Consider the following 22,360-nt stretch of genomic DNA (forward strand, 5'->3'; position numbering starts at 1 on the left):
TTCTGGCACCTGGGATCCAGGCTGCTTTGCTCCAGCTGCTACCAGCAGGCACCTGGGTCCCAGCCTTTGCTCTGGCCCTGGCTTTATCCAGATGGATGTCTAGAATGACGCCTGGAAGGACGTTTGGTCTACTTGGCATATCACCCTTCATGCTGTGAAGGCCTATTTTTATTGCTTTAGTAGATAGGAGAATGACAAATGATGGCCATGATGAAATTCTGGTCTCATTTTGAGGGGATAGAGTATTGTTAAAATATATTAACTAATACTTTATGTCCATAAATTCATTAGTTTTGGATATTGCATCTTTCTATTCCTTTCCACCCTTATTACTTTTCTCAAAATTTACTTTAAAAAAAAAAAATTTATTGTTGAAAGTATTACATATGTCTCTTTCCTCCCCCCTCCCCATTAATCCCCTCCAGCCTGCCCCCACCCTTCACCCCAGACTTTCACCACCTAATTGTGTATCCATGGGTTATGCATAAATACATACAGGGTCTTTGATTGATTATCTCCCAAGCCAGCCACCCTCCCTGACCTTCCCTCTGAGATTCTGCACTCTGTTCCATGCTTCAATGTCTCTGGATCCTCTCTCTTCATCAGTTTATGCAATTTGTATAGATGTATGCTAGTTACTCTCCTAGAAATGCCATCCAGCCAGCTCATGCTAGCACATTTAAATTTACCTTTCTGAATCATGTTGCCAAGAAAATAATTTAATTTCAGTAAAACCCAGAACATTACACAGATATGTTACTCATTTATGTGAGTATTTAAAAAGCAGGCCAAATTGCCATTTAGTACAACTTTAAAGACAAAAAAAAAAAAAAAAATCCCAAACAACCTAAAAAGTATAATGCATAGTTTAGCAACACAATTCTTTTTCTTTTTCAGAATAACCATGAAAGCTTTGGGTTTGGTGTCATTATACTCTCAGGAAAGTCATCTTGGCTTTCAAATATTAATTTTCTAAAAGAAAATAGTCACTTTTTGGACATTACAATTCAGTGTTGTCTATTTGTAAACTCTGAATTTTCTTTACAGAAATAGAGATACTGAATAAAAGTCTGGCAGTGGCCCACAGAAATAAGGTATGCCTAGAAGAGGAAATGAAAAGCCTCAAGTTGCTGTCAGATGCAGCCATTCTGAGGTCTCAGCAGATTGAGACCGCTAAACAACAGGAAGTGAATCTGCAAACCAGATGCCATGACTTACAAAAAGATATCCTAGGTAAAAGATTTTTTGTGTATGTGGTTGGTAGCAACTGTCCATAATAAATGTCTAAATTTTTATTTCTTTTAAAATCACAATAAAATCATTTTTTATTACCTTGTGTTGCAAATATGCCTAATTATTAGTAACTATACCAATGGCTGTCTTTGATCCATGTTCATTGTCATTCCTTCCTAGTCTGTTTAGAATGGCAAGGCAAGTGGAGATAGTAAAGATGTTTTAAGACTTCAGGAAAACAAAGCAAATTTACTTTAGTGTGTCATTATCCCAGTGGATTGGTGGCTTAGTGCACTGAAGGAAAATACAACATATGCTTTTTACAAAGTGAATCCAAGTTTTCAGGCACTCCATTTTCCCAAATGAAAATATTAAAATTGTGTTTTGGGCACCTTGTTTCCCTCTACCTCAGAGGAATGGATGTCTTGGCAATAAGGCTATGGAGTATGCATCTTTTCCTGAACGCACTGTGAAATCACTGAGAATTGATAATTATGAGAATGATATAATAAAAGCTGTGTTTTAGCAAAACTAAGCTATTAGCAATGAATAGAGGTGTTCCAAATATCAAGAGATTGGAGCCAGATAATTAGAAAATGTCTTTATTGCTAACCCAGCCCCTAGACTGACCATAAGAACATTTTTAAGGACCCAGTGTGTACTAGTCACCATGCTAGCACTGAATATAAGATAATTGTGTCAATTCTCACAGTGACCGTGGAAAGCAAATATAAGTACAATGTCTTACAGAAGAGAGAATCAAGGGCCAGAAAGGTAATATGCCTGTCCACCCCTAGCTGGTAAATGGCAGGGAGTGAAAGCAAATCAACCCTTATGCTCATCTCCTTGGCCCTTGTTATGTTGAGGTGCATTATCTCCACAATAACTTTGATGAAAATTTTTTTTTATCATAAATGGATTTGTATTGTCAAGTGCTTTTTTGCATTTATTGGGATGATCATATAATTTTTATTTTCATTTTATTAATGTGGTAGAGCACATTGGTTAATTTAGGGATGTTGAACCATCCTTGCATTCTGGAACAAATCCCTGTTTGCTAGTATTTTATTGAGGATATTTTAACTGAGTTCATCAGTGATACTGGCCCATTCTTTTCTTGTAGGATCCTTATCTGGTTGGTATCAGGGTAATGATGGCCTAGTAAAATGAGTTTGGAGAAATATAATCTTTATACCCTAAAACTTTAAACTTATGCTGAATACTATATTATCATGTGTTTTCTTATAAACACATTTTAAAGTTGTTCTAATAGTTTAAATACTATTTTACATTTATATTTTATTCCCATACCTGTTACTTTTAGAATTCACTTTTAAAGTAAGTATCTTTCTCTATTTTAAGCTATATAAGTATACCTCTTTTATGTCTTCCAGCCTCTGCCCCCAATAATGTGGTACTAATTGAAAGCTTTCTAGGCCAAGAATTAGAAGGCAATGACCCTACATACATTAGCCAGATAATTCTGACATGCCACTCATCCCTGATAAGTAATGGGTTCACACCTAGGCAACTGATTTGTTGAACTGTAATACGCTGTATTTATAGTTCTTAAAGACCCCTTTAAGCTTTCTTTAATTCACTGTAATTCTGGTACAATTGGTTCATTTCCAAAGTTAAATAAATGTTTGTTTTTTCATTTTAAATCAACCTTGAACAATTTCAACTTTGATTCAGGTATATAGTCTTTATGATTATTAATTTTCTTCATAAAAAGTTTTAATTTGGTTTTCCCCACACTTTCTCTTTATTTATTCTTTGAAATACAGACACTCAAAAATTTAAATACAAGTGATAACTCTGGTGCATATGGTTTAATACTACCCTGTTTCCCCGAAAATAAGACAATGTCTTATATTAATTTTTGCTCCCAAAGATTCACTAAGTCTTATTTTCAGGGAATGTCTTATTTTTTCATGAACAAGAATATGGTACACATTTATTGTTAAATGAAAAGAAAGGAAATTTATTACCTGTATTTGGTACGGTAGTACGGTAGTTGTCAACACAAACCAGACAAACTGTGAATCCTACAGAATCAAGAATTTACTCATTTATTCAATGACAATTATGTCATCATCTTCTGGAACATCATCATAACAATCCAATTCCTGAATTTCCTGGTGAATTTCTTGTGACTCCATTTCTTTCAGAATCAGTGGACCAAATCTCTCATGTTTAGCCTAGGGCAGGGGGGGGGGGCTTATTTTCAGGGGGATGCCTTATATTTCACTCAGAAGGAAACCTGTAAGTAGGTCTTCTTTTCAGAGGATGTCATATTTTCCGGGAAACACGGTAGTTTAGGAGTAAATAATAGACTGTCAATAGCAGTCTAACTCTTAATGCCAAAATTTAATCTTTTTTCATAGGAAAATAAACAAGAAATAAAATTTTAAAGACTAAGTTTACTTTTAGAGGTTTATTTACATAAGTTTTGTAATTTTATGTTTAGGTCACACTAATATAACCTCCAAAATACACAATTTATCTCATTTGACAATATTCCACTCAGAGGTCATTGTGACCCACAAATCAGTCCACTTAAATGGTTTCTTTCCACCTCATAGAATAAAGTGTCTTTTACTTTTGTTAGTAGTCACAAATATTGGAAGACAGAATTCAGATAAATTACTTCAGCATTAATTTTTGTCCAAAAACTTATTTGACCAACATTTAAATTTATTCCAAGTGGAAAAAAAGTCAATGTTTTTCCCACCAGTATGCTCTTTGGCATAATAAGTAATATGCAGATATTTTAATAACATTATTTTGCCTATAATATTTTTCATCTTTATTGAATTTTTAAAAATAGCTTTAATGATAAATAATTTAAATATCATAAAATTCACCCATTTTAAGTATATAATTCAATGATTTTAGTATATTTATAATTACATAACCATCATCATGATGTAATTTTAGAGCATTTCTGTAACCTAAGAACAAAACTCATTGTCATTAACAGTTGCTCTGTTGCCTATCTGCCCCCTGCCACTCAATCTTTAATCTACTTTCTGTCTCTATAGAGTTGCCTATTCTGGACATTTCATATAGTAAGAACCATACAATATGTGTTCTTCTGTGCCTGGCTTCTTTGACTTAGTATAAAAGTTCTGAGGTTCATCCATGTTTTACATGCATGAGTACTATATTCCTTAGTTAATAGCTTCTTTATTAAAGTGGGGGGGGGGGAATCAGAATGAGTAATGTTCAGTTGGAAAAATAATTGATCGAGGAGACAAAGACTTCTGCTTTCTGTTTATGCCTTTTACAGCCCCTTTGGACAACTTACTAATTCCTTTGACTCAGTTACATCATTGGTAAATGGAAATATGATAGCTTTCTCTGCCTACCTTAGAGCAATAGGAGAATTAACAAGATAAAACATAGGTAACCCTAAATAAGTATAGAAATATTATACTGGCCGAAACCGGTTTGGCTCAGTGGTAGAGCGTCAGTCTGTGGACTGAAGGGTCCCAGGTTCGATTCTGGTCAGGGGCATATATGTTGGTTGCAGGCACATCCCCGGTAGGGGGTGTGCAAGAGGCAGCTGGTTGATGTTTCTCTCTCATTGACGTTTCTAGCTCTCTATCTCTCTCCCTTCCTCTCTGTAAAAAAATCAATAAAATATATTTTTTTTTAAAAAAGAAATATTATACTGCATATTCCTGGTGCAAACCAAATTATAATAATTAGGATCAAAGTTTCGGAATTTCCTTAAATGCTTCTGTAATAACAAAGGAAAATCATACATTTTATTATTTTTTTAATTTTACTGATTTCGGAGAGGAAGAGAGAGAAACATCAATATTGAGAGAAAATCATTGATTGGCTGCCTCCTGCAAGCTCCCGACGGGATGGAACCCGCAACCTGGGCATGTGCTCTGACCGAGAATGTAATTGCAACCTTCTGGTTCATAGGTCTACGCTTAACCATGGAGCCATGCCAGCCTGGCAAAAAGCATACATTTTAATTCCTGTTACCCAAAGGTTCAATCGTTTCTACTAATGTATCTTTCGGTCAGCCTTGGTTAGCTGTAACAGTCAGTAGGCTGTCTGCTCTTAGAACAGGTTGTTGAAAAGGAGTGGCTATGATTAATTGGTGTCATCTATGGAACAGTGGATATAGGTATCTATGAACAGAATTCTACTGTGACCCTTTCCTGGCAGATATGAAATTTCAGAGGGAGCTCACTGTGGTGAATTGACCACTTTTTATGATTCCTATCAATCCTTGGGCTCCCGTAGGAATAATATAACTTGGGCTTCCAATAAAAAGGGAGAAGTGCTGATTTTACAAACAGAAAACCAAGGCAGTTTGTACTGATCCTTAGTCACACGAAATCAGTAGCCCTTGAAAGAGACCAGCTTGATATTGGGACACTGTGGGCTGCTGCTTCTCTACCCAAAAGCAAGGGAACACAAAAAATGCACACAGTTCTCCTAAGGCTAGTAAACAAATTACAAGACAGATAATCCTGACTGGAACCCAGAGAGTTCATTCATAGGACCAGGCCACCACTGGAAGATGGCATCCAATGCAGGGGTCTCCTGTAGGAAGCCACTTGGTCTTTGGTCAGTGGAATCTTATAAGATTATCTTCTTTGCCTTTTTTATTTGCTCCCATCTTTAAGTTTTCATGTAGTTACTTCTATTTTTTTTATTATCTTCATTTTGCAAATGTTTAATTTGTAAAATGAGGAATTTTAGAGGATTTTTCTACAGTGATCTTGAGCGTGCATGACTTGGGATGGATGTCTCACCTGTCAGCCTCTTCTCCCTCCTTTGGGATGGCTGTAATTGGGGTGGATTCTCATTTCTCACCCATGCCATTGCCACCGCTCCTCCCCTTGTTTTTCCCCTCCAGCATGGTTTTCCTCTTTCAAGGCTAGATCAAAGCCATGCCATTTCTTTGACTGCACCATCCCCTTCAAGATCTTGGGGTGTTAGACTTCACCTTTTCTTTTTCTTGAAAAACCCTATGGATTTATTTGCCCTTTCTTACTCCCATTCTGTTCATGTGGTGTAATATAACCTCACTCCCCTTCCCCACCCCCTTAACATAAGTTTTCTTCTGTCCATTTAATCACCAATCATCAATTTTGTTCATTCAGCAATATTAATTAGGCATCTACCACATGATGAGGTATAAGCTTGAACAGGAACAAGCCATCAATAAGTTATGAAGTGGGCTATAAGATGGGTATAAGTATATTAACATGGTTCAGTGTTAAGCTACTTTATATGTTTTTTCTGTTTTCTTTTAAAAAAATATATATTATTGATTTTTTTACAGAGAGGAAGAGAGAGGGATAGAGAGCTGGAAACATCGATGAGAGAGGAACATAGATTAGCTGCCTTCTGTACACACACACACCCCCGCCCCCCCCCCCCCCCCCCCCGGGGATGTGCCCATAACCAAGGTACATGCCCTTGATTGGAATCAAAGCTGAACCCCTTCAGTCCTCAGGCCGACACTCTATCCACTGAGCCAAATCAGTTTCAGCTCTTTTGTATTCTATTAAAAAAAAAAAGAAAAAGAAGAAGAAGAAGAAGAAACCATGCTTACTCTTGGTTAGGAAATTCCAGCATTCACATAGTTACATACGTTTGATGCGTATCCTCTAAAACTTTCAGTTTTGAATATATTGTATATATCTGTATATATGTTTATATCCTCATTCAATGATATGTTTTCCATTGATTTACTAAAAGGGAGGAAGGGAGAGAGGGGAGGGACGGAGGGAGGGAAGGAGGGAGGGATAAGAGAAATAAATATTGATCCCTTGCTTCTCTTAAACCTGCAGCCTAGGTATGTGCCCTGACTGGGAATGGAAACTGCAACCTTTTAGGCTATGAGTGACACTCTAACCAGCTGAGCCAGCCACACCAGGCTCGGGGCTTGAATATATATTTTTATAAATATGGAATAATAGAGTTTTAGAATCTCTAACACCGCCCCCCCCCCATTTCCTCTATTAGGAAACCTTTTTATGTCAAAAACATTCCAAGTGTTTTGATTTTGGATTAATCATAATTTATTTAATAGTATCCAATTTTTGGACAGTTGTTTTCACTTTTCTGTTAAAATTATGTTGTAATAAACATCATTACAGCTAAATCTTCTCCCATTTCCATGTTGTTTTCAGAGCCCTTTAATCTTAAAATTATAAAATGTTTTTGTTTTTTTATTCAACTATGAAATTGTGTGGTAGAGGTTTTTTTTTTAATGTAATTAGCACAAATGAGTTTTGTAGCATGAAAGCTCTCTTTTGAAAAAATTCTTGCCCTTTGCTTATTTTACTGCCACCCAGCACAAGGAGAAAGGCATAGAGAGAAGAATAGTACTCTGTGTGGCTGAAGATGCACTCCACCCCCTTCACAGTTTTGCATAAAATTAGTCTTCAGACAGGGATCTCTGTAAGCATTCTGATGGTAAAACACACCAATTTATTAGAGACCATTGATGTTTATATGGCTATTTGAGGCCAGGTGCTCGGCATTCTGCACTCAGGGGCCCTCAACCCGATCTACGCCCTTTCACAGTCCTGGAGCCCTCGGGGGATGTCTGACTGATGGCTTAGGCCCAGGCCTAACCCATCAGTTGGACATCCTTACCACTGCTGTGGAGGTGGGAGAGGCTCCTGGCATTGCAGCTGCACTCGCCAGCTGTGACTCTGGCTTCTGGCTGAGCTGCGCTCCCTCTGTGGGAGCACACTGACCACCAGGGGGCAACTTCTGCATTGAGTGTTTGCACCCTGGTGGTCAGTGCATGTCATAGCAACTGGTCGTTCTGACACTTGGTTGATTTGCATATTACCCTTTTATTGTATAGGATGTGGCTATTTGAAAATGTGAATATTTTTATTTATTTATTTATTATTTTTTATTAAGATATTATTTATGTATATATCTTATCATTGCCCGCCCCCCACCCCACTCCCATAGATCTAAACTTCTCTATCTTCTATTTATTTATTTACTTTATTAATATCCCTAAGTCTTTTTCTTTTTAATCACATAAATATTTTCGGCTAATATTAAGTTCATTATAAGTCACTGTCTCTTTCTACTTAATTAACTTTATGTTCTCCATATACATTACTACAATAGTATTTTTTAGTCTTGAGTAATAGAGTTTTATAATCTCTACCCCCATTTTCTCTCTCATGAGATCTATTATGAAATATATATAGGTGAATTTATTTGTACAAATTTGTCAGAAAACAAAGACCTATTCTAAAGTATTCAGAGATTTCTAAATCCACAAGGCTTGTTTCTATGAGATAGAAAAAGTATGTTGATTTTGTCACTTGAGAAGAGTGGTTAAATGATGTAACGAGGGTAAAAAATACATTGATTCCTATCTTATTCATAATTTGCAATATTTTACAAGCCCATATAAATTACAGTTATATTCATGTTGTAGTGGGTTGGTTTAATGTTCAGAATCAAAAAAAAAAAAGTGGAAGTTTAGAAGCCTTTTTTTTTTTTTTTGGACGTGAAGTAAATTCTTGAACCTTAATATTAGAGTATAATTTATTTCCAAATTTTAAGAACCTGATTATCTCCTTAGCTTGATTTAATTCACTTTCCCACTCTCTTCTTTTCACACAAACCAAGCTAATAATTTTCTGGTTTCATATAACTACATCTGGACTGAATTGCAACTTTGTAGCTGCACATACATTCACACCTGTTCTAGCATCTGATTTATAAAAATCACCAAATGATATTTCAGTGTCTTCTGGCATTATGCAGAAAAAGTTAATGTATTTCAAGTACACTTGTTTCAAAATAGATGTGAATTAAACCTCTGAAATATCAACTCTAAAATGAAATGAATTTTCCAAATGGCTATATCACCATCTGAGCTTTGTAAAATGTTGGCTGAAGTTGCAATGTGTTAATTTGCAATTGATATAGTTGAATACTCATTAAAGAACTTTCTTGTATTATTGGCATATATTCCTATATCTGCAAAGTTTTCCTCTGCTCCTTTAAAAATATAATTTTTTTAAAGGGCTAACCTCTTCAATTTGTGGTTCAGTAATCTAAATGCAGCATATTACGTTCACTCACATCAATTATATCTAATCAGAAATTTCAGTCACCTAATTAACTATTTCAGCCACATAATTAACTAACCAACTGACTAAATAAAATCATTTTAAAATAATGGAAAATAAAACAGGTTTAAGTTTAAAATAGGTATTGGTTTGTTATCTAACACATAATTTATCATTGATGGAGGCAAAATGAGGTATTTGATTATAATTTCCCTAAGGACAAAGGAATCTATCATTGATATTTATATGCTGAATCTAATTAGCATGGACCCTACCTATAACAGAATATGTAGGTACTCCATAAGTGTCTTACTGGAATAAAATAACGTATTTATAATATAGTTGAAGTGTAATGCCAAAATACATCATATTAGTATTATCAATGAAAACTGCACAACTCTTTATGTTCCATGCAATTTAATCCTAGGTTAAATGTTTAGTTTAACCACAATTTTAAACATTTATTTGCTGGGATTTGTCACTTAATATCTATAAAACTGCATTCATTCTTTCAACAGTTATTTTTTTGGTACCTTCCATGTCTCAAACATATGAATATAACCAAGTTCCTGCTCAAATGGAATTTACATTCTAGTTAGTTTACACTGTGAAAATTAAATGAGTATAATGCACTTAGAATATAGTATCTAGCACATAGTAAGTGCCCAAAACTTATTAGCTATGATGATGATGATGGGAGACACCTGTTTATAAATACTATTCAAAGCTATGAGACTAGATGATATCAGCCAAGGAGAAAATGCAAGTAGGAAAGGTGCTTAGGGCTGAACTGTTGATGCTTCCCAACATTTAGAACGAGAATCATCCATTTAGACTCAGAAGCAATAGCCAAGGAGGGAACAAGAGAGTGTAGTGTAATGTATCAAAGAGGAAGTATACTGTGTGCCAAATTAAATGTTGGAATTGCCAACAGAGAAAGAAGCTCATTCGTAACCTTAAGAAGACTGATTTCTGTGGAGGAATGAAGAAGAAAGCTCCATTGGAGTGGATAGAAAAGAGACTGTGGAAAAGGCAAATATAAAAAGGGGAAATATGAATTACTAAAAAGTATAGAATGAGATGATCAGCTTCAATAGTAAGCAGAAAAATGCAATTAAGCCAATAATGAGACACTATTTTGTATCCTATGGGTTGGTAAAAAGAAAAATATACTTAAGTAGCTCTTTCTATAGTAAATGCTGGGGAAGCAGGAACCTCCACCCATTGAGGTGGAGGGATGGGGTTGTCTCTATCATTCAGTGTTATTTAATTATGTGTATGCCTGTGACCTCAGGCGTTTGCTCTGAGGTCAGACTGCAGAAAAACTCCCCTCTAAGTACATAAGAGGATCAGTAAAAGGCTTTATAGCAGGATCATTTGTGGTGTCACAGAGTTGCAATCAACCTAGGTTTGTGACTGGAGGTGTAGATCAGTAAAATGTGGTATGTGCACATAATTTAATGTAGGTGCACATAATTAAATGTCAGAAAGAAATGAATCATATCTAATGTATAGCTATATGGATGAATCTCAAAAAACATAATGTGTAGTGAAAAAAAGTAAGAATTAAAATGAGATTTATTTGTGCAGGTTTTTTTTTTTTAACTTCTGTAAAAGGTACTATTTGTTCACACATATGAAGCATCTTAGAAGAAATACTTAAATCCATAAAGGTGGGTGCCCTCTAGAATGGATTATTCCCAAATGCAAATGAACATGTCCCAATATTTTAAAACAGAAACAAAACACTTTTTTTTTTTTTGCCATATCCCTCTCTTGCTACAATTGATTCCCTCTGCACCTTATTCACAGAATCAAATGAGCTGCCTTTCACTACAGTTGCAAGCTTACTCCTCACCTCCCACCACCCACCCAAGTTCTGTCCCTTGATTTCTTTTGTATCTTGGACACACAGCACTGAGTTTATTAGACTCGATGCAGAACATGTTGGCATCCTTGACCAGTGCAAGCAAGACCCCACTCTCAATAATGTATCTGTACAATATGTCAAACACAGAAAAATACAGAGAATATGATAACAAAAGTGTGTGATATCATCTATATTTAACTAGTTTTAACATTTTGCCATAACTGCTTTGTAGATTATTAAAGAGAAATGCACCATTAAAACTTTTGTTTTTCCTCTTTCCCATACAAAGGTGACCATTGGTGACACTGGCCCCAACAAGTTCCCCAAGGTGACAAGTGATGAAATTCAGAGTAGAAGTCAGGGGTAGGTGGTTACTGCCACCTCCGGTTATAAGAACTCGCAGTGACTTGTTCTCATTATGTGCCTGCTACTGCTCTCCTCTTTACATTTATCAGGTCACTAAATTCTCAGAATAATCCTTTTCTATAATAACAGTTGTGTAGGCAGGAAACTCAAGTGCCTAAATTCACATTGCCAGTAGGAAGCAGAGCCAGAATTTGAAATAAGGCATTGTGGCTTTAAGATTTATGCACAACAGCTTGATGTTATCTGGTCGTAGGAGTGTATTAAAAGAAGAATGCGCTTTTGTTTTTCCTTTTCTTCAGTTATTCCCACCATTTAATATTTATGTTATTATGGTGCCTTCAACTACTCATTGAAAAAATTCCCCTGGATCTCTGGGTACCAGTCCTCTGCCTGCTTGCTCTTCCATCCTGAAATCCATTTCCTCCATAGCATTTTGAATCAGGCTTTACATTTTTAATATCCAGAAAGTTTTAAGTTCGAAATATGTTCCCATATTTTCTTTATTGTTTTTTTTTAAAAAAAAACAAAAACATTACACTAACTTACTATACCCTCCAAATGACTAGTTTTATATTCTTCTGTAAAAGAACTAAGAATACCTTTTGTGTTTTTTGTAGGTTCTAGAAACCTTTCAGAATAACAGGATTCTCTTAAATAACTAATTACCCCAAATCTGATGCCTGCGTAATGCTATCCAGCAAGCAGCTGGCTTTGTATGAAGAGAGGCTAAGAGCTCTTTTTGTCTTGTTCATTGAAAATCATTTGCTTTTTATTTAATATCTGCAAAGAGCACCGTCCCATCTTAGTGGAGTTTGATGTTCTGAATTTTGGATTGTTTCCATGGGTTCCGCCTTACATCTGCATGGTGGTTAAAGCCAATGCTTCTTTTCTTCTTGTAGGCATTCAGGGCCTTTTGCCTCATAATCCAATGTCATGGTGAATGACAGAAAATTGAAGTTGAATTTATTTAACTACAGAGGAGGACTGCACAGAACAATACACTTATTTAAGAACTCCTTGCCTCGGGAACTGAAGGAGCTGTCTAGTGCAGGTGGCTTAATCTCTCTGCTGCTTATCCTAACTGTGTTCCTTTATTTATTAAGGACAGGAACTGGGCACTCCGCTTCCAAAAACAAAAGGACCCTACTAGTCTACCAGAACCAATTATAAACCAATAGGATGCTTACCGCCTCTTTCAGAACAGTAAATATATGGTCTATGTATTTTTGAAACAATTCTTAGCCCTCCTTTATTGGAGAAAATGTAACCAAAAGTAAAAAAGAAAGAAAACAGCTATGAAAATATATTCATATAATGAATAATTTTTTCAATTATCTGTGATATCTTCTCTACTTTGTGGTTTATTTGTTGATATTACTTATATTTCCTGTTTCTATTTACTTCACATGGCAGTCTCTTCAGAGGTTTCTGTGTTTTGAAGTAAAATGTTTATTTGCTTTCCTTATTTTTACTCAGAGATGCTATAAAAACATAGTGAATAAACTGCAGGAAGCGGCTTCTCCAATCATTGGGTATTGTGAATTAAAGACTAAGTGTTCTATGTTTATCTTGAAGTAGGGAGAAAGGGAAATTTAGGTGGGTATATAGAGAGATTAATACTGGAGAGTATAATAGGTTTTTTGTTTTCCTGGAGTTGGGTATGATTGTGTAGTTTCTTTTCCATTAAACCCAGTAAATTCTGGACCTGTGATGACCAAATATATTCAAATGTGAGTCTAAGGATATTTCCAATGTTATAGAAATGGTTTTGAATTATCTGCCAATTTTACTGTCTATTCTAATGATCAGATAATTGAAAATTAATTGTGTAAAAGTCACATATCAAGTATCAATTCTTCGGGATTTTTAAGGTAATCAATTCTCCCCCTTAACAATAGCATCTAGAAGTAATAACAAAATTTTTCACATGGCCTCAGACCCATGTTTCATCTAATTTAAGATTATATCCTGCCAAAACCATTAAGGGACATTTAACAGGAAGTCATAAATGTTAGTCTCATAAAGTTGGTAATAATGACACTTTGTCTTAATATCTCCCTTAATTATAATATATTAATTTAAAAAATTTCAAGAATTAAAATATAAGCCATCACTTGCAGTTAGAAATTTCACTGATTATATTATATAAAATAATACTTTTCATTTGCCTTAAAATGTATCTCTTTAGAGATTCTGGGATATGCTAAGCAAGTCTATAACTACTCTGCCCACACTTTCATGGACAAATATATTCCCTTCTAGCTTTCGTATTTTGAGTCAGTGTAAGAAAGTTGGAAAAATAAAGGCTGTGGAATGAGGCCAACCTGAGTCTGAATCACAAGATCACTTCTAACCAGCTGTCTGACCTCTGATAAGCTAGTTAATTACTCTAATCCTCAGAGTATTCACTGGTAAAAATAAAACGTGTAGCTGTCTGTCATGGTAGTTACGACTGTGAATGAAATGATACAGGAGAAAGCTCTCTGCACTGTGCCGGGACATGGAACACCTCCAACAGTCACCAACTTCCTCTCTGCGTATTCTTCAGAGGATGGGTCCAAATCTCTTAGCTGTGCCCATGTGACTAGAACCCCTCTGCAAGCACACATGAGCTTAATAATAAGGAAACACATTACACAACATTTATGAGATTGCTATATTTCCAAATTGGGGTTATACTAAAAAATAAATTCTCCATTTATTTTATCTTTTCTCTCATATAATGTTATCACTTGATAAATGGAAAGTTGTACCCCACAAATATTATCTACCAAGTAAGTCCTGTTGAATCTTATTTCCTCTCAAATTAATCCCTCAGCAGAGTTTAAAATCTTTACTGGGTTTTTCTGTAGGCTAATGCAGTTACTCATTGTAAGATACCGGGCAAGAGAATCAGAGAGGGTTTCATGTTTTCCTCATCAGAAAATGGGGCTATTAGCAACTTCAAGGCAGTTTCAGGGATAAAATTAAATACTGTCTGTGAAAGTACTGGATACATAAAAGTTATGCCAATATCTGATAAATTCTAATTAAAACATTTGTTTGGAGTGAATTTACTTTCTGATTTAAGAAAATGTCTCTCCTTTCTAAAACAAAGTTAAGGTAGATTGAAGATACACACACACACACAACACTAGAGGCCTGGTGCATGAAAATTCATGCACTGGAGGGGGGTCCCTCAGCCCAACCTTTCCCATCTCACAGTCTGGGAGCACTCAGGGACAGGAGGTGACCTAGTGATCAGGGGAAGGCAATGCCCCATCACACCTCTGCTGCTGCCACTGCTGGCAGCACAAGCCTCAGCCAGCCAAGGTTACCTGAGCCTCAGGTGGCCCTGGGCAGCTGGGCAGCCACCATCTGAGGCTTGCCTGTGCCTCAAACCAGCCCTGGGTGGATGGGAGGCTGAAGGGACTGGGGGGACTCCAGAGGCAGGTGCGTGAAGTAGCTGGGCCCACTTGGGGGTGGGCCTGGCCTTGCTGTGTACCTGCCACCTCGGCGTTGCTGAAGGGACTGGGTACCTCCATCTTGTGTCTGTGGGCACCACCATATTTGAGGGTGTGGCAGCAATTAGCATATTCCCTCCTTATTGGCCGTGGGCGTTGCCATCTTTGCAATGGTGTGAGGGTCGATTAGCATATTCTCTTTTTATTAGATAGGATAATGTATTTGTATGCATGCATAAAGACTTCAAAGTTTATTATTTAAAAAAGTGTTATTAAAATACCCAAGAAGATATAACAGGAATTTTATCATTCCAGTGTTTTAGATATTGTTTTTCAGAAAAACCAGTTTGCTCCATATTGTTTTTCATCTTATTCCCAAAAAGAGTGCTGACAAGCCTGGCTGGTTTGGTTTAGTGGATAGAGCATCAGCCCACAGACTGAAGAGTTGAGGGTTCGATTCCTGGTCAAGGGCATATACCTATATTGTGGGTTCAATCCTAGCCCCTAGTTGGGGTGCTGTGGGAGGTAACCAATTCATATGTCTCTCTTATGTTGATGTTTCTCTCTCTCTCTCTACTCTCCTTGTTCTCCTTCATCCTTCCTTCCCAGACTGTTTGAAAATCAATGGGAAAATATCCTCGGGTGAGGATTAAAAAAAGAGTGCCTACAGAGCTGTCACTGAGGCTAGGATTCAGATCTCAGTTCCCTTACACAGCCTAATGGCAGGACTCAGAGGATTCAAGTATTTGTTCCTGTGCTTTCGTTTCAGTTCTGCATCCACAGACATGTTAGACACGGCTGTTGGAATAATCTTCCTTTAACTCTCCTTGAATTCTGCTTTTCGAGGCTGTGAAAGCCAACTTCTTGCTTGCATTTCCTTGGCTTTGAAAGTCATTAAAATGCCTATTAGAAGCTACCCTGAGTTAACAAATGCTTTACCTGGACCCTTGCACATGGTTTGTCTAGTTTAGTTCTACCAGGAGGCCTCAGCAACATCTTCAGTTCTAAGCCACAAGAGGAGGTTAGGCAGTCAGGTGTTTCACAAGTGAGTCATGTGATCAGGAATTCATATGTGTGTTGCCTACATAAATTTCCTTGGGAAACATTAGTAAAATTCAGCCTATTAACTGTTCGGAAATAAGCATGATGTTGTAGCAAACAGAGGCCAATGAATGGAATGTGTCAATCCATTACCGTAACTCCATTGGGGTTTTAGAGTAGGGACAAGCTGCATGTGGTCATCCAGGCAAAGTGGAATCAACAGTTACCTGCCCTATTCTTAGGGAGCTGCTGAGGGGCAACTCCAAAGGAATGTGGTTTCTTCTATGAAACTATCTGGACACTTCAAACGTCCTAATCAGATGAACATATTATGTCATTTCAGATTTGCAAGGTCAAGTAGAGGGACTCGGGCTAAAACTTCAGAAGGCAGTGACCGAGCTGGACGGCTATAAAGAAAAGTTCATGTAAGATGCTGAACTTTAAACTACCTGTACGAATTTAGAATGCCTGTGACTCCTCTGCAGGGATCTGGCTGTGTGGGTATGGTCACCTGCAGCTCTTCTCAGCTATTTCAAAGGACCTGTGAATATTTTTAAGTACATGAAATTACTTTCCCCTCAGTAAGAAATTTACCTATTCATCCATGGATTAAAGCTTTCCCTGGTCGCTCAAATTAGTAACAATGTGAAATTGTCTCTAAAGTTTTTCTCTTATTGTTGTCTCTATATTATCTGCCCAGAAGAAACAATATTGACGTTGTTTCTTAAAATTACCAATTTTAGCCTTAGCTGGTTTGGCTCAGTGGATAGAGCCTCAGCCTGTGGACTGAAGGGTCCCAGGTTCTGTTCCAGTCAAGGGCACATGCCCAGGTTGTGAGTTAGTTCTCCAGGAGACAGCCAATCAATGATTCTCTCTCATCATTGATGTTTCTAAATCTCTCTCCCTCTCCCTTCCTCTCTACAATCAATAAAAATATGTTTAAAACAAACAAAATTACCAATTTTAGAGGGGGACTCATAGACACAGACAACAGTGTGGTGATTACCAAAGGGAAAGGGGGTGGAGGGAAGTAGAGGAAAGTAAAAGGGGGATAAATGGTGATGGAAGGAGACTTGGCTTGGGGTGGCGAACACACAATACAGTATACATATGATGTATTATAGAATTGTATACCTGGAACCTGTATAATCTTGCCCAGCTGGTGTTGCTCAGTGGTTGAGTGTCAAGCTATGAACCAGGAGGTCATGGTTCGATTCCTGGTTGGGGCACATATCCAGGTTGCGGGCTCAATCCCTAGTATCGGTCATGTAGGAGGCAGCTAATCAATTATTCTCTTTCATGATTAATGTTTCTCTCTCTCTTTTTCCATTCTTCTCTGAAATCAATAAAAATATTTGGGGAAAAACCTGTATAATTTTATTAACCAATGTCACCCCAATAAATTCAATAGATAAAAGAGATTTTAAAAATGAATTTTAGAAATTTCAAAATTACTTTACAGTATAAATATAGCACATCTATAATTATAATACTAAAATAGAATGTATGTAATCTTTTAGAGTTAGTAAATATTTTAGTTTGTGGTATATAATCTGATAACTCTGGTTTTCAGTTCCGATATTTTAGAAGGATGAACCTCATCAGAAATATAAATATTTAGAATGCTTAGCAACCAAAAGCTTTGTATTAACCATGGTCTTCTCCTAAGAACAATATGTTAAAACACTCAATAAAATGAGTATAGAATGAAAGTACCTCAATATAATAAGGCAATTTTTACAAATCCATAGATAATATACTCAGTAGTGGGGGAAAAAAGCTTTTCCTCTAAGATCAGGAACAAGACAAGGATGTCCACTCTTACCATCCCTATTCAACATAGAACTAGAATTGCTAACAATCAGACAAGAGAAAGAAATTTGGAATGAAGAAGTAAAAAGTGTCACTTTTTCCACATGACATGATTCTTTATATAGAAAACCCTAAAGACTAAAACAAAAAACAAAAACAAAAAAAATCACTATTAGAAACAATAAAAAATATAGTAAAGTTACAGGACATAAAAAAAATCAATGCACAACAATTCACTGTATTTTATATACTAAGAATGAAATTTCAGAAAAATAAATGAAAAAATCAAATTTTTTTTTGCAATTGTAACAAAAAAAAAAAAGAAATACCTAGGAATAAAGTTAACAAAGGATGTATAGACCTATATTTTGGAAATTATAAAGCATTATTAAGAGAGATTGAAAAAGACACAATGAAATAGAAAGACATTCCATATTCATGGATTGGAAGAATCAGCATAGTTAAAATGTCCATATTATCCAAAGCAATATACAGGTTTAATCCAATCCCCATTAATAAAATTCTTAAAACATAGGAGAAACAAATTTTAAAAATGCAAATTAATGTATATTTGTATTCTTTGTAGCAAAATAACTTATTTCTGTAAAATAAGAAAAAAACAAACAAACAGTGCTTTATAACATTGTGGTTAATAGCACAGTAAGTACAAGAGTTTTATTTCTGTGTATGGTGGCTAAGATTGAAGGAAAGGGGTCCTTGGCTCCCTAGATCCAGGAAGTAACTTTCTAGGTGAGAAGAAACACACACACACAAAAAAGAGACACAAGGTAGTGATTGCCAGAAAGAAAGAAAAAAAAACAAGAAAAAAAAACCATCCTTGTTCCCCACCCTCTAGTAACATCAGCGAGGGGTTTGGCTATATGAATGCCTTCTGTGGAAAGAAGGTATCTTGGAGCTCATGAAGTGTAGAGAGAACAGTCCAGGAGCAGAGTGGTAGAGCTGGTGCCTACCAGTTAAAATGGAATTTATGAACAAACCAAACTCAGCAGACAGAGTGGAGTCGTGGGAAGTTAGTGGAGAAGATAAATACATATACCGAGGAAAACGAAGAAAGCTAATTGGTTGTGACATGCATTGATTTTTTACCCAATAAGTGTGCACAGAATTATCTATATGTTTATTCAGGGAGACTGCCCACTTAATATGAACACATGCTGTGGTGGTATTTTTTGTTCATTGTGTTTCTAACATAATTTATAATGTGAGTACTGAGAAATAGTAAGCGTCAGAAGAGATTAGAGTTGGAGGGAGAAGTATATAACCTCTCCAAAGTCCATCCAATGAATTACCTGGAGAAAATCACTCTACAATTGCACAAATACTGAGGCTGCTGTCTAAATTTATAAAATGGGTGCTTCCTGCTTACATAAGAACTTCTTAAAATGAGAGAATAGGAAGAGTACCCATCTTTAGAAAATTTGAGTTATCAAAGATAGAGCTACTTTTGGAGACTTCTCTTCATGCGACTGTTCGTAACATTTCCATCTCTATGCCATCTACCTCCCTTCACCCCTGAGACCTGGGACGAAGTGCAGTAGGGTGAGCATTTTAGGATCAGAGCCTGGGACTGCTCATGGCGCTCAGAGCTCAGGAGATCCCCAGGCACAGATAAGTACTATTTTATTTGTAGCTTAAAGCCAGACTTGGCCATTGTTTTATAATAAGTTAGTTGGAAGTTCAAAGAACTCACTAAAATTTTTTGACATACAATTTGTAAATGAATTGGATGTTTAAGGAAGGTGCAGTGAAATCAGGTTCATTTAAAATTTCAGTCCTCATCCTTTGTGAGGGATAGGGGTAGGAATGGGCTTCACATATCTAACTTAAGGTGGTTCTTTTATCATTTAAAGGTGTTTTTTTTTTTTTTAATGTTTTCATATGTTTTGTGTATTTTTACTTAAGGGGGAAAGGCAGTTTGTAAATGGATGAACTTGAGGTTGTCTTTTACCTAAGATTTATAAGAAATTATTTTCCAAGATTTGTAAGAACTTGTTATGTATTGGAAAACAAATTTTATCAGTTAGGATGCTTTAGGCTACAAGGGCAAGGGACAGAGGTAGTGGTTTCAAGTTTAGTCGGTCCAGCAGCTCAGCAATATCTCTAAGATCTTGCTGTTCCTTCCATCTTTATCCTGCTGCCTGGCTTCACCCCAAGCCTGGGTCCCTTGTGACCACAAAGTATCTGCAGTTCCAGGTGCCACATCCATATGTAACCACCCCAGAGGCAGGACAGGCCTGTTTTGTTGGTGTCTCCTTAGAAGTGAGAAAAAATTTTCCTTTTACCTTTCTAGTCATTCCTAAAAACTTTTTGCCTCCCAAATAGGTGGCCTGGTGGCATCCAGTGTCTGTCAGAATATAGATTTGCTTTTCCCATGATCCTAAATTGAACAGGCTAACTTTACTTCATTCATTCACTAATTAATTCATTCATTCATCATTCATTCAATGCAAGATGCTACTGAGTGGTGATTATGTGGCGTGACCATTGTATGCAGGCCCTATTGGAGTACAAGATTGACAAGCTCCAGTAGAGCTATTTAGGTAATTTCAGGTAATGTTAAGGACTACAAAATATAAAACAGGCATACTAGAATGCGAATAATGGGGATGATGGTATACTTTTGATGAAGTGGCATCCCTGAGCAGATGGCCTATGAGTTAAGATCTGACTAACAGGAAAGAGCTGGCTATCCTAAAATGCTAATATCTGAAAACAGAGATCAAAGGCTCTAAATTCTTGGAGTGAGTTTACAACTTCAAGAAACATGAAGGAGGCCAGTTATAGTGGACACACTGTGGTTTCCAAAAACACACAAACGTCCTAATCCCTGGAATCTCTGAGGATGTTGCCTTACATGTCAAAGAAGACTTTGCATGTCTAATTAAATTATGGTCTTTGAGATTGGGAGATTATCCTGGATTATTTGGGATGGCCCAGTGTAATAGAAAAGGTCCTTCTAAGAGGAAAGCAAGAGGCTCAAAGTCACAAACGTAGATGTGAGGATGGAAGCAGGGCTTGGAGTGATGTAATTTGATGGAGCAACAAGCCAAAGAATGCAGGTGGTCTCCAGAACCTGGAAAGGGAAGGAAATGGATTCTCCTCTTGAGAACCGCCAGAAAGAACACAGCCTAGAGACATCCTGACTTGAGGACTTCTGACCCCTGAACTGTAAGGTAAATACACTTGTGTGGTTTTAAGTCACTAAGGTTGTGGTAATTTGTTAGAGCAGCAGTAAGAAATTAATACGCCCGAATGTACAGTGCCTAGTGAGGAGTTTGGATTTATTCAGAGGGCAATGGAAAAGTATTGGAGAATTTTGGAGGAGGGGATGAATTGATCTGATGCAGTCAGCATGGCTCCTGGAGTGGGAATACAAGAGCAGTCAGGGAGACTAGGTGGGAAGCTGTGCCTTCATAGAAGTAAGAAGTGACTGGTGTAGTTAGTGTAAATAGTGTGGAGACAAAGAGAAATTTATGTTGGAGGTCAGTCTGACAGGATTTACTGATGGCGTAGATATGGCTGTGGAAGAAGGCGACTAGAATGGAAAGGTGAAAATAAGGATGGTGTTTGGAGTTTTTCAGCATCAGGGCAGACAGTTGAGAGGCAGTAGAGTATAGTGACTGAGAGCCTAGACTCCAGGCCAGACTGCTAGAGTTCAAATCCCAGCACTGCTAGCTGGGTACGATACCTATCTCTCTGCTCTCAATTTTTTCTACTCTAAGAAGGGCAAACTGGCTGCTTTGAGAGTTACCTTAGACGTATAAGGTGTTACCTTTCAGTATCATTATTGTGTTGGTGCCACTTATTGAAGTGAGAAAATCTCTAAGAGATATGCATATGGGAGTGAAAGAAATAAAAAAAATGCTTTTGATTTGTTAAGTTTGAGATGTCTTTGGGTAGCAAAGTAGAAATATCAAGGAGGCAGTTTGAGAAGGGCTATTTCATATAAAGGAATGGCGTGGTATTGACCTTTGCCTCTCAGATTAGGGGAAAATATCCAATTATTTCATCTGATTCCCTTTGCTTTGATTGGCAGGAGCACCAGGGGCCTTTCTGAAGGCTCATTCAAAGCACTTGAAGAGAAAGGATTAACACTATTTGCTGAGAGTAAAAGAAGGAATGCAGTGTTTAAAGAGATGTAGGCATCCTTTCTAGTCCTTCCAATTTCTCCCATCCTAATGAAGGTGAAGATAACAATTGGGTAGTGAAGGATAAACCATAGAAAGAATGGCTTAACTGGAGTGGCAGTGGGAGTGGACCATGGTGAGGGGAGTTATTGGGATGATAGGCTTTCTAAAGAGTAGGCATGAAAAAAAAATGCAGCCAAGATCAATTGTCCACATAGTTAATAAAGTAACCACTAAAAGGAATTGTACTGTCCCTGCCTCCGGATTTGGAAAAGTGTGTACAAGAGTCTGAACCCAGAATGAAAGTCATGGTGGGGCTGATGAATCTCAAAGCATTTTTTGAAGTAACGTTTTCGTTTG

General features: G+C 36.8%; 1 protein-coding gene across 1 annotated transcript in view; it reads left to right on the forward strand.

Annotated features, from left to right (window-relative positions):
- The window catches only part of LEKR1 (leucine, glutamate and lysine rich 1), a 120,251-nt gene that overhangs the window by 62,846 nt on the left and 35,045 nt on the right, over positions 1 to 22,360 (forward strand). Inside the window, exons 6-7 of the mRNA XM_084876051.1 lie at positions 1,048 to 1,233; positions 16,384 to 16,465. Of these exons, the coding sequence (XP_084732177.1) occupies positions 1,048 to 1,233; positions 16,384 to 16,465 (268 nt within the window). The remainder of the gene's footprint in view (positions 1 to 1,047; positions 1,234 to 16,383; positions 16,466 to 22,360) is intronic.

The sequence above is a fragment of the Pipistrellus hanaki genome, assembly GCF_964339955.1.
Source record: "Pipistrellus hanaki genome assembly, chromosome: 2".
NCBI classification, from domain to species: domain Eukaryota; kingdom Metazoa; phylum Chordata; class Mammalia; order Chiroptera; family Vespertilionidae; genus Pipistrellus; species Pipistrellus hanaki.